At 50.1% G+C, this 13,606-nt stretch overlaps 1 protein-coding gene across 3 annotated transcripts in view; it reads left to right on the top strand.

The window, feature by feature from the left end:
- Positions 1-13,606, top strand: part of elmo1 (engulfment and cell motility 1 (ced-12 homolog, C. elegans)) — a 47,727-nt gene that overhangs the window by 24,797 nt on the left and 9,324 nt on the right. For 2 of the 3 annotated variants that reach the window (XM_047018607.1, XM_047018606.1), the window contains exons 7-16: positions 908-943; positions 2,705-2,804; positions 3,339-3,490; positions 3,593-3,671; positions 5,028-5,078; positions 5,340-5,462; positions 5,573-5,701; positions 5,947-6,051; positions 6,376-6,484; positions 10,043-10,179. In XM_047018607.1, coding sequence (XP_046874563.1) covers positions 908-943; positions 2,705-2,804; positions 3,339-3,490; positions 3,593-3,671; positions 5,028-5,078; positions 5,340-5,462; positions 5,573-5,701; positions 5,947-6,051; positions 6,376-6,484; positions 10,043-10,179 — 1,021 coding nt within the window. The remainder of the gene's footprint in view (positions 1-907; positions 944-2,704; positions 2,805-3,338; positions 3,491-3,592; positions 3,672-5,027; positions 5,079-5,339; positions 5,463-5,572; positions 5,702-5,946; positions 6,052-6,375; positions 6,485-10,042; positions 10,180-13,606) is intronic. The other variant, XM_047018608.1, reaches the window with a different exon arrangement.

The following is a 13,606-nucleotide window of genomic DNA, read 5'->3' as shown; positions in this document are numbered from 1 at the left end:
TGATTAGGGATACTTTGAGCATGTGGTGTTTCCCAGATACAAGATAAACATCATTGAACCTATTTTCTAGTTTTGAAAGTTACACTTCCAAACGTTCAAGTTTTCTTGATTGAAAATGCTTTTTGGTCTAATGTTAAGCTAGCCTCAAATCGGTTTACTCAGAGATGTCAGTTCTGTGAGCTAGGTGTTGTTGTCGAGAGCTGCGATTGTTGTCAGTCTGTCAGGATTCACTGTGCAGTCAGCTGCTTCTCCAACTGTTCTGCTCTGTGTGTGTCTGCTTGTGTGTGCCTGTGTGTGTGTCTGTCTGTGTGTGTTTCTGTGTGTGTACCTCAACTTCACCATCCCTTCATATATAGCGTAACTTTTACATAAAAATTAAAACTGCATTTAATCAAAGGCACATCTGGCGTCTATGTATGTCATATTATTTTCATAAAAATGTACCTGATTGTTTAACAGTGTTGTGTTGATGTGTGTGTGTGGTTGGACTTGCGTGGTAGATTGTGTGAAAACCACGTTCTTGTGTTACATCTGTGTGTAGAAGCATGATGTGTATCTGAAGGACAATCCCAATTGAAACCTTGAGGTGATTCCAACAAGCAGGACTGACCAGTTACTACTTTACATGCTGAATCAAGATCAGGCTAAATGTGACCAGAATATGATAGGACAATGTCAGTATATATATGATACGACAATGTCAGATATGACAATGTCAGTGTCAGTATAGCATTGTTTCATCATCTTTGACCACCAAAGCCACTTCTCAGCATGTGTGTAGCTTGTTGACCCTGCTTGTTTGACCTTGCCCTCCGTGGAGCCCTGTTTGGGGCTGTTCTGGCTGCGGCTTCAGTCCTCACACTTCTGCACTCCCTCCCTGACGCCAAAGTTTCTTAAATCTTTACAGACGCTATCAGAAACTACAGAAGATTATGAAGCCCTGGTAAGCCCCGCCCCCTCCCCAGCCGGATAACCCCATTGGCTCTCTGTCCTCTTCCTAATCTGCCAGTCAAGAGTCTGCATGATTAAAGACTTGCACTTGGTGTTATGGGAAACCCAATCACGGTCGCCAACACTAGCATCCATCTGTGGAATACGTTATCTATGTATCACCTAACCCAAACAACCAACTTCTTTTCTCAACAAAAATATTATTTTTGCATGTGCTGTTGGGCAAAGAGGAACTACAGAAACACACACACTCTTGTTTCCTCGGGGACGTTATTTTAAAGAGCACCAGTTCCTGTAGTCTGTCTTCAGTGTTCATCAGGTGTTCTGTCAGGAGCTAGTGGTGAACTGTGGGATTGGCCTGGATGGTGTCACCTGCTAGTCAGTGATCCAGAGGTAGAGCTCTGATAACTCCTACTGAGCTGGAGGGCAGGTCTGACTCCTGGGTCTTATCCTCACAGGCGATAGGCTGTCCTACACTTACTTCCATTACAACACTTGCATATCATCTGGTTGCCGTAATAACGCTAGTATATAAGTCACACTTCAAGTTTCCATCACTCATCACATGTAGACTGTAGAGGCTCACCTGCTTACAGATAGGAAGAGGTTGGAGGTCGTAGGTTAGAGGTCATAGGTCGTAGACCAGGCTTTAGCATCTGACACTTAGTTTGAATTATTTAGCATTATAACACTTAGCATTATAACACTTAGCATTATAACACTTAGCATTACAAGTTGTAATTGAGAGGCACTTGCATCACATGGGGTAGGATAGCTGTCCATTTGCTCAAGCTTACTGTACTCACCCCTCCAGTTAAACTTTATACCACTAACAGAACTACAATCCGGTCTTCCTATGGACTACTAATATGGCTGACCTGCATCCCATGTTAACCTCCTGCTGCCCTCTGGAACTGTGACTAATTGATCACAACAATCGTCAAAACTCATTTTCTTAAGTGTTCTCACACTTTTATACACACCTTTTGTTGTATATTTAACTGTTGACTCTCATGTATTGTAGCTTTTCTTGTTTGGAATGTTTCCCAGGATTCAGGATTGCATTCTGTAAACATGGCAGAAGGGGGCAGTATTGTACAAATATTTTCTCACAAAATAGCACATTAAACTTTCACTTCTTTTGAATTCTTTTCAACTTAGTGTTTTTTTTTCTTTCAGAGATTGTACATTTTGATTTGAACTGATTTGTTTTTGTTGAATATTAAGTGCCAGTTGATGCAGTGACCGGCTGTGTGTTTGGCGATAGAAGAGTTAACCTTACTTACCTTCTCTGGAACATAAAGTTGACCAGTTGATGTGCCTGCATGACTCCCTGCTCTGATACTGTGCTTCCTGGCCCTGCTGGCTCTCTCGCGCCCCCTGCTGTACCGGAGGGCTGACACTCTGCCTCATGCAACCTCATTTACTCTCTGTGCCAGGCTGTGGCTTCTACCAAGTAACTCCTTCCCTCATCCCTCCATTCTCCCTCCTCCCCTCATCCCTCCATTCTCCCTCCTCCCCTCGTTCCTCATCGCTCTCTCTTTCCTTCATCCCTCTCCATCCTCTCCTCCCCTCAACCCTCTCTCTTCCCCCCTCCTCATACCCCTCCCCATCCCCCTACCTCTTTCTTGGCTTTAGCCGTCCATCCACGCATCACCGTGCAGCAAGAGACGTTCCTATTGGCTGTTTCTCCTTGGCGTGGTTGTGTTCCAGCGTTTCTATTGGCTGTGTCTGTGGTGTGGTTGTGTTCCAGCTTCGGAGACCTGCTGTCCTTCACACTGACCGCCTTCGTGGAGCTCATGGACCATGGGATTGTCTCCTGGGACACCTTCTCTGTGGCCTTCATCAAGAAGGTGACCCCCCCCCGTCCTTTCACCTGGTCATCCCTCCCTCAATCCACCACCCATCCCTCTCTCCTTCCCTCCCTCAATCTAACCATCCCTCTCTCCTTCCCTCTCTCAATCCACCAACCCATCCCTCTCTCCTTCCCTCCCTCAATCCACCCACCCATCCCTCTCTCCTTCCCTCCCTCAATCTAACCATCCCTCTCTCCTTCCTTCCCTCCCTCTATCCACCCACCCATCCCTCTCTCCTTCCCTCCCTCAATCTAACCATCCCTCTCTCCTTCCATCCCTCTCTCCTTCCCTCCCTCAATCTAACCATCCCTCTCTCCTTCCTTCCCTCCCTCTATCCACCCACCCATCCCTCTCTCCTTCCCTCCCTCAATCTAACCATCCCTCTCTCCTTCCTTCCCTCCCTCTATCCACCCACCCACCCCTCTCTCCTTCCTTCCCTCAATCCACCCACCCATCCCCCTCTCCTTCCCTCCCTCTCTCCACCCATTCTCCCTCCTCGTTCACCCCTCCCTCCCTCCCTGGTGTGTGCAGATCGCCAGCTTCGTGAACAAGTCTGCCATGGACACGGCGGTGCTGCAGAGGTCTCTGGCCATCCTGGAGTCTATGGTGCTCAACAGCCAGGACCTCTACCAGAAGGTGGCGCAAGAGATCACCATCGGACAGCTCATCCCTCACCTGCAGGGGTGAGAGGAAGCACGCACACGCACAGAGCGTTCTCCAGCGTTCTCCAGCATGTTCTAGCATGTTCTCCACTGTCCCCCTCATGTCTTGTTGTCTGACTGCAGGAGCGACCAGGACATCCAGACCTACACCATCGCTGTAATCAACGCTCTGTTCCTCAAAGCCCCTGAGGAGAAGAGACAGGTGGGGAGGGGGGCACACACACACACACACTCATACACACACACACACACACACAGACACACACTCATACACACACAGAATTTTTCTTCCCAGACGATGATGACACCACTGCTCAACCTCCCCCTTTCATCTATTTTTACTTTGACGGCCCCAGAGACCCCCCCCCGCCCACCGTCCCTCCCCCCGCTCCCCGCTCCCCCCTCCTCAGAATCATGACTGAGCTCAGCTCGTGGAACGACAGCGAGGTGAGGGCTGTCCTCAGAATCATGACTGAGCTCAGCTCGTGGAACGACAGCGAGGTGAGGGCTGTCCTCAGAATCATGACTGAGCTCAGCTCGTGGAACGACAGCGAGGTGAGGGCTGTCCTCAGAATCATGACTGAGCTCAGCTCGTGGAACGACAGCGAGGTGAGGGCTGTCCTCAGAATCATGACTGAGCTCAGCTCGTGGAACGACAGCGAGGTGAGGGCTGTCCTCGGTAGCAGGACTCAACACACTTCCTGAGTCAGCAGGAAGATTCCACGACACAGCAGAACCCCCCTCCGTCCCCCCCCTCCGTCCCCCCCCTCCGTCCCCCCCCTCCGTCCCCCCCCTCCGTCCCCCCCCTCCGTCCCCCCCTCATGTTGCTGACTCACTAGCCTGTTGCCGGGAGGTCAACAAAAACATGCTTCGCTACCTGCCCCTTTTTTATTTGTTCCTCTTCTGTCAGTCTCTCTCCTCCCATCTCTCACTCTCTCTCTCGCCCCCCCCCCCCCTCACGTTATTGCTGACTGGTGTATGTTTTCCTTCCTCTTGCACTCCTCACGCTAGCTTGACGAGCACTCTGTGAGCATCCTTGATTGTCCGCTGACAGTAAGTGCACTTTGATTAGTGATGTTTCCTAGATCCCTCTCTCCCTCCCGGTTTCCTTCTCCCTCCCTCTTCCCTCTCTCCATCCCTGTTTCCCCTCTCTATCTCCCTCCCGGTCTCCTTCTCCCTCCCTCTTCCCTGTCTCCCCCCTCCTCCCCTCCCTCTCTCTCTCCCTCCCTTCCTGTCTCCATCTCCTTCTCCCCCTTCTCTCTCTCCCTCCCCTTAGAAGAGATAAGAGTGTGGTCAATCATAGAACCAGGATGGAAACCAGAGAAGAGAGATTTACGCTGTCTCACCGAGAATGTTGTTTACTTTCTCCTACCTTACCCATAATCTACCTCTTTATTTCTGACATATAGCTTCCTCTAGAACCTCTAGTTCCTCTAGAGCCATTTGTTTTTGCCATAACAAAGGTATAGATCATGATCCCTTTCATTCTCTCTCTCTTTCCCTGTCTTTCTCCCTGTCACTCTCCCTCTATCTGTTTTTCTCTCTCCTCTCTCTCCAGGAGATGGCCCACATCCTAGCCCAGAAGCAGCTACGCTCCATCATCCTTAGTGTGAGTGTTTACGGTCACACCATCCTCTCTCCCCTCCTCTCTCGGTCTTCTCTTCCCTCTCTCCCCTCCTCCCTCCCTCTCTGTCTCCTCTCTCTCTCCCCTCCTCCCTCTCTCTCCCCTCTTCCCTCTCTGTCTCCTCCTGCCTCTCTCCCCTTCTCTCTCTCCTCCCCCCTTCCTTCTCTTCCTCTCTCTTTCCTCCCTTCTGTCCATCTTTACATCTTGATCTCCGTCACCCTCATTAACCCCCCCCCCCCCCCCCAGAATGTGATCCGAAGCCCCAAGCCCATTAACGATGAGATGGCCCACCAGCTGTACGTGCTGCAGGTTCTGACCTTCAACCTGCTGGAGGACCGCATGATGACCAAGATGGACCCCCAGGACCAGGTTTGTGTGTCTGTATGGGGGGTCTGTGTCTGTGTGTGGTGTGTAATCATTTCTGCGTGTGTGTGATCATTTCCGTGTGTGTATAATTAGGTGTGTGTGTGTGTGTGTAGGCCCAGAGAGACATCATCTTTGAGCTGCGGAGGATTGCCTTCGATGTGGAGTGTGAACCCAACAACAGCGGCAGCATTGAGAAACGCAAGTCCATGTACACCCGGGACTACAAGAAGCTGGGCTTCATAGTAAGAGCATGGGGGTGTGGGGTGTTAGTGTGTCCAGCTGTCTGCTGCCTGTCAGGGTGAATTACACAGCTGGAGATCTGATGAGCCTTACTCTCACTCTCTCTTTCTCTTTCTCTCTCTCTCTCTCTTTCTCTCTCTCTCCCTCTGTCACTCTCTCTCATCCTCTCACCCCCTCTCTCTCTTTCTCACCCTCTCTCTCTGGTCACATGTCCTCCCCATTTTCACCAATCTGTGTGTGTCCTCAGAACCATGTGAACCCGGCAGTAGACTTCACTCAGATCCCTCCAGGCATGCTGGCCCTGGATAACATGCTGTACTTCTCCAGACACCACCAGGACGCTTACATCAGGGTGAGAACACACATACACACACACAGTCACACACACAGACACACACGCAGTCACACTCACACGCTGTCACACACACACGCAGTCACACACACACACTCACACACACGCAGTCACACTCACACAGTCACACTCACACGCTGTCACTCACACACACACACACGCAGTCACACAGACACATGCAGTCAATATCACACAAATATTCACACATACATACCCAAACAAGATAATTAACTTTAAACAAGCACGTTTTCACAGAATACACACAAACACACCAGTGGTTGGTTGTTTAACAGTGTGTGTGTGTGTGTGTGTGTGTGTGTGTAGATGGTTCTGGAGAACAGCAGCAGGGAGGATAAACACGAGTGCCCGTTTGGACGCAGCAGCATCGAGCTCACCAAGATGCTCTGTGAGACGCTCAGAGTGGGGGAACTACGTAAGTCTCCCTGGTTACCACGAATACGTCAGTCTTCCTGGTTACCAGGACTATGTCAGTCTTCCTGGTTACCACGACTACGTCAGTCTCCCTGGTTACCACGACTATGTCAGTCTCCCTGGTTACCACGACTATGTCAGTCTTCCTGGTTACCACGACTATGTCAGTCTTCCTGGTTACCACGACTACGTCAGTCTCCCTGGTTACCACGACTATGTCAGTCTTCCTGGTTACCACGACTATGTCAGTCTCCCTGGTTACCACGACTACGTCAGTCTTCCTGGTTACCACGACTATGTCAGTCTTCCTGGTTACCAGGACTATGTCAGTCTCCCTGGTTACCACGACTACGTCAGTCTTCCTGGTTACCACGACTATGTCAGTCTTCCTGGTTACCAGGACTATGTCAGTCTTCCTGGTTACCACGACTATGTCAGTCTTCCTGGTTACCAGGTCTATGTCAGTCTTCCTGGTTACCACGACTATGTCAGTCTTCCTGGTTACCACGACTACGTCAGTCTCCCTGGTTACCACGACTATGTCAGTCTTCCTGGTTACCACGACTACGTTAGTCTCCCTGGTTACCAGATAGTAATGGTAACTGATCACTCTGGAAACGAGAGAGAGACACACACACAGAAAGAGAAAGACACAGACAGAGCGTATTCTGTACAGAGAAATGACCTCAGGAGTATTCCTTATCTTCCAGCAGTTTAAAGCAAACTGTGTCTCTCACCTCGAAGATAAAAGGAGCCATTACACTTTCTAATTGTGCCACTGGGTCCTGGTCCATCTATTAGTGATGAGAACCAGACCCCCCCCATCCTTCCACCAACCCACCCTAAAACCCTGTCTGCTTAGGCTTTGTTCATGCACATCAACATGTAGGCTTTGTTCATGCACATCAACATGTGTGGTTGGGGGGGAGGGTCCAGTCTGCTTTTGCCACACCTCTCACATAATTAATAGTTCATATTTATTTTACTGCTCTTACCCCCCTTAAAAGATGAATCTTCCCAGAATCCCTCAGACCAGATGAATCTCCCAGCATGCCTCAGACCAGAGCCTTAATGTGCTGTGAGGCCGTCACTGCCTGGCCAGGACACTCTGCTACAGGGCCGCCTCTGCTCTGCTAGACACATGGAATATTTATGAAGTTATTCAGACCGGCCTGTCAGCACCCTGATTCACTCACGCCAGCGTGCACACACACACACACTCTCACAAACCAAACACACACACACCACATGCCAGCACACACGCACCACATCTCACACGCACACACACACTCTCATAGCTCACACCACACGTATGCAACACGCACTAAGATACACACTCTTTGTCTCTAAGCCCACTGGGTTGACACACACACCACACACCACACACACACACACACGTACACACCACCCACACACCTCGATGCACAGCTTTGAAGGAAAATCGCAATCCATGCTTCTGTGCTAGCTTAGCGTTAGTTTAGCGGCAGATCTCACTCGATGTGGTGAGGTAAATCCAGGGCCTTTGTAGCTAATCCCATCCTAGCCTGGGACTCTCTGATTGGTGGGAGACGTCAATGCTAGTGGGGGCTGGAAAGAGCGAACTTTGGAGTGTGCCCCCCCTCCTCCCCCCTCCCCACGGATCCTTATTAAACATTTAGAGGAGCTAGGAGTTTAAGAAAGGGCTTGAAATTTATAACGGTGATTTTGACACAGTTAGCTCCCCTAAATCCTCCTCCGCTCCTGGGTTTCAGTGGAAACAAAGTCTGGTCAAAACCAAATGAGTCAGTCTACTTCATAGCTTCCTGTTACTGCAGCTTCTGCCCTCCTTCCTTCCCCTCCCCTCCTCTCCTCTCTCCCCTCCCATCTTCCTCCATTCCTGCTGTCTCTCCATCCAGCTGAAGGACACATAGACACTAACTGACCTGGAAAGGTGTTGCTGACAGTGCAGCCTACATGCTCAGACATACACACACACAGACACACACGTACACGTTCCTGGCAATTTCCATGTCACAGGTGGATATCCGGACTTGCAGGTGTGGTTATAAATGGGAACAACATCTTTGAGTGGATTCATCATCAGTCTGACCCCGTCTAAGGTGACCCTGTTCTTACATGTGTCTCACCCCCTTTAGCCTCACACACACACACACCTCACTGGGCTGTGACAGATGTCAGCAAAGCTTCCTGCCTGCTTGCCACACATTCTTAGACAAATATGTCGGTATTCACACACGCACACACCATGCTTAGTCACTCCTGTTCTCCAGGATTCATCTCGTAGCACAGGCCGGTTCCAGGCTGTAATTATCTCTGATTAGTCGTCAACACGCTCCAAACCCTCACACCAACCCAGAGCCTGACAGGAAGTGACACGGCACGCACGCGGCCGTCCCCCTCGGCCCACGTAGCCCGACACGTAACCTCTGACCCCTGGGGGCTCACTTCCTGCGTGTGTGTGTTTGAACGAGCCGCTCCGTTTCCCTGATGCCATGATAGAACTGGGGTCCCAGAATCATTTTGAAAGCTTGTTACCCCCCCCCCCCCCCCACCGCCCCCGACACACACCCACCCTCAAGCCCACCAGCCTAGCTGGTATCTTGTTCTCCAACTTAACGTTAACAGGGATATCATCTTTCCCTCCAGCCTCTGAGGCAGATGGCTCTTACTGCTGCATCAGGACACACACCCCTGGTCTGGCAGGGTGGGGTGTTCACTTGGGGATGTGTGTGTGTTTTTGGAAAGATGGATGGATAGTGGGTAGATTGATGTACCACATTCACACTTACCATCAAGTATAGTCACAAATCCCCCCCCCCCCTCCCAAACAAACACAAACACATTTCTCTGTAAGTGGGAGAAGTTCCTGTCAGGGCGATGACTTTGTGTTCAAGTTTCTGCCAGTGTTTCTAGAGTGCTGAGTTTGACCTTTATGAAACGTCACCGGCACAAGGACGCTGGCCAGATGGTGCTAGTCCACTGGGCCCCGACACAGGTCACTGGCTCACCCCCCCACCCCTCCTCCTCCCCTTCATCCGTCCAGCCCTCCACATCCCCACCCCTCCATCCCTGGCTGGGGATGCAGGAGAGGAGGCTGCCATGGGTTGGAGGAGAGGGAGAGGACTGGAAAAGGGAGAGGATAGGAGAGGGGAAATCCATCTCCCTGTCCAGTCTTTTTGGTCAAACAAGGTGTCAGTCATTACTGCTACAGTTGATATTACAGACACACACGCAGACACACACACACTGAAGGCAGGTTAGGATAGATTCAGCTGGGTCTGAGCATGGCTGAGACTAAGGTCATTTAGTCCGATGAATTCAGGCCAGAGAAGAGATGAGGTGCAGCCTTTCTCTGCGCAGGGAGGAACAGCAGCGCTATTTCAAATATGTACAAGCAAATACAGAACGCCTGCTGAACCAAGAGTATAGTTTTAACAGTATATCTGTGGTTATAAGTCACCGCATGGCAAAGTAACCACATCTCAGCTAGCAGGCACGGTGAACGAATGAAAAGGCAGTTTGAGACGTTTACCTGTGTGTGTTTCTCCCTGTTCCTCAGCCAGCGAGAACTGCCATGACTTCCATCCCATGTTCTTCACCCACGAGCGCTCCTTTGAGGAGTTCTTCTGCATCAGCATCCAGCTGCTCAACAAGACCTGGAAGGAGATGAGAGCCACTAGCGAAGACTTCAACAAGGTGCGTGTGTGTGTGGGGGGGGGGGGGGGGCAGAATTCAACCATGTGTGTTTGTTCTTACAATTAAATGAGGGCCAGCAGCAAATACTTCAACAATGTGTGTGTGCGCGTGCGAGTGTGTGACACTTTATCAACTTTTTCCCTCTCATGGAACTTCTACTTCAAACAAGAGCTGGAGATTCCGTTGCGTCCGTCACAGTTCAGTGGTGATGTATTTAGTGTCTGGAGGTTGGTGAGGCGTTTCCAAGCATCGGTACACTTTCGTAATTACAATTATGAAAATGGCACGCTAGACATGCGCCTCGGCGCAGTCTGCCGCGTATGTAGAACAGCCTAATCAGAATGCACAGACATCGAGATGAGGTCGTCTTGAATCGTTGTCCCCCAGGCTGCTTGTCTGTTTCTTTGGGGGGGGAGGAAAGATTGAAAGGATGAAGAAGGAAGGGATCGTGCTCTCATCCTCAGGCTTCTCTAATGTAATTCACCGTCTCATTGTTTATTTTTGACATGAAACGGGCGCGATAACCGCCTCCGCTATTCCGGATAGCTTAGTCTGGTTCGGAGGCTCGATGCTAAATTGTTGTTCAAGGACTTAATTCGTTAATATTTCTAGACTTCCCGATCTGAAGGAGCCTAATGTCTTTGTTTGTGAACACTCGAAGGGGATAAAAAAAAAATCCTGTTTTTAATCCATGAAACCTCAATAATATTTCCGTTCAAAAGCCATCCGTCTCGACAGTCCAGGCCGGCCGATTGCTAAACTCACAGAAAACTTTTCTCTGTTTTCAGGCTTCGGTCCGCATGTTGCAAGGCACCTTTCATTTTCATTCAATTTAAAACACAAAAGTCCACACTTATACAGTAGGATATTCACACAAACTGCTTTCAGGGTCATCCTAGAACCACTATGTATTAATTATTAGGATGTACTATCCTGTGCGAAGGTGACATTATAATTGGGTATTTGTGCTAAGTCGGCACAGTCGTGCCCGGTCCAGCAGCGAACTCGCTAGATAGAAACTTATTGATGTGGACTCACAGCGTGCATATAATTGTTGCTGCTGGTTCGGCATCTGCTCATGTGGAGCTGTAAAGGTAGACTGTTTTATCCGCTGGTCAGTTTAGCTTTCGTCAGCACGGATAACACTGACAGCCAGCTGTCTGGTGTTGTTAGCTCGGATGCTAGCCCCTCGATATAAATTGCGGGCCAAGGAGGCTATAGCCTGGCTTGTGTAAGAGTGTGTGTGTGTGTGTGTGTGCTTGCGCATGTTTTACATAAACGCAATAAAAACAACAGCCCAGCTGTTTAATACGAAGCTGTGTTTACACTGCAAGTACTGTCACCAGTAACACTTCCTACGCGTGTTGACGCTTGTCAACTCTTGCCGAGGGAACGAACGGAGCAGCTTTAGCGAGCCACGAGACCGTGTCAAACGGAAGCCTTCACAAACTGTGTGTATTCACACCGAGACCTTGTGGAAATTTTCAGTGAGAGCATTGTGTGTGTGTGTGTGTGTGTGTGTCGAGGCCCCATGTTTTATTAACGTGATGAGGTAACACGACGAGGTGGCAGATTAAAACACTAATTGACGCTGGCATGTTTAGCAGATTACATGTTCAGCATCGGTTCCAACCGATCAGGATGAATCGGGAGCGAAACTCGTAGGCCTACACACTCCGTCTTTAATGTATTGACAGTAAAGCTGTTTAGTAAACACGTAATGTCTCTCTGTTTGTAATTAGTGAGCTAGGTCTGGCGTGGATATGTGTCACTGGTTCATTTCTAGACCCCAAAGGGAAATACTATGTATCTTATCTGTAGCAGTGAGATGTTTGTTAGCTTTGGACTGGATGCTATTCAAGCACTCCATGGGTGTACAGAAGCTACTCCATTTTGTTTTCCTTTACTGTGTGTGTGTGTTGTAGCAGCCACATTGTGTATCTTGTTGTGTCTCAGCTGCTGGCTTAGCCCAGCTGACTGAGCATCACACACACACAGATACACTCACATGCGTATGCTCAATCATGTATGCAGATCTATGCATGCAGGCAAAGGCATAATCATAGGTTCTCACACACCTCCGCACATACACACACATCTTCGTACACACACACACACAATGATGTGGACATACACACAACAAAAATGGAGAGGAGAGAGAGATGGAGTAAGTAGGAGGGGTGAGTGTGTGTGTGTGATGGAGGCAGGTCTAATACTCAGGGCAGTGTTCCGACCAACAGGCAACCGTTTCCTCTGTTTCCATAGCAACTCCCGTCCAATTACTGCTGCTGTGCTGCACTGCCTGGCAAGATGGAGCCTGTGTGATGGAGAAAGGGAGAGAGAGGGAGTGTTGATATGCATTTTTAGATATGCATGTGTGTATTCCTTAGTGTACTACATGCACACTCTGTGTGTGTGTGTGCACACTGGTCCCAGTCATGTGGCACTGCACTGTGTTTCTATCCTGAGTCCTCGGAGGAGAGATGCTAAGTCAACTACAGAACTCGCAGCTCTGATATAGCTCAGTCACACAACCAGCCAGCCAGCCAGTCACACAACCAGCCAGTCAGCCACCCCTCCTCTTCTCCTGCCCTCCCTTTCTAAACCTCTATCTATCACTCTCTCTTTCTCTGTCACTCTCTCCATCTATATCACTCTCCCTCTCTCTCTCCTCGTCTCTCTCTCTCTTCCACACACGGAGAACATGTGACTCTCCAGATGCTTCGCTATTGGCTGCCTCCTGTAGTGCGTGTGCCCAATGGGGCTCAAACCCACAGATCAACACAAGCAGAGCTGCTGCTGTCAGACGGGGAGAGGGAGTGAGAGGGAGGAAGAGAGAGAGGGGGAGAGAAAGAGAGAATCTCGTTAAGACGAGAGAGGTGAGATCTCATCCTGCTCCGTTAGCGAAGGGAGGACAAGAGAAGTGATCGTTGTTCTCGGAGAGAGAGAAGAGAGGGAGAGGAGGAAGGGAGGAAGACAGGGATGAGCTTGGCCGTCGTCGCTCACCGCTCTGTTTGTGGCTGACACACACACACACCGCTCTGTTTGTGGCTGACACACACACACACCGCTCTACCGGGGACCATCTGCCGATCCCTCCCTCGTTCACTCCGTTCCTCGGCCGTATTGCCCGCCGTTTAAGAGCGCCGCTCGGCGCTAACCATGGAGATGACCGTGACACGTGAGTAGAACCAGGGAGGGAGGGAGAGGGAGGGAGGCGAGTCTGCTCATTAGAATGAATGGATGGATGGAGGAGGGGGTGTTTGTGCTAGACTGCGGTCTGGAGGAGAGAAGAAGGAGACAGGGAGGGAGAGAGAGGGAGGGATGACGAGCAGGCTGATAGACGAGGGGGAGTTTAGCAGCCTGTCTTTGTGTGGCTCAAGTGCAGAGCAGACTGGAGGGGCGATAGGGTCTTAGACTGGTACTA

This window comes from Hypomesus transpacificus, chromosome 4 (assembly GCF_021917145.1).
Source record: "Hypomesus transpacificus isolate Combined female chromosome 4, fHypTra1, whole genome shotgun sequence".
NCBI lineage: Eukaryota > Metazoa > Chordata > Actinopteri > Osmeriformes > Osmeridae > Hypomesus > Hypomesus transpacificus.
Note: the sequence above shows the minus strand (reverse complement) of the source record. Positions and strands in the feature narration are given on the sequence as shown.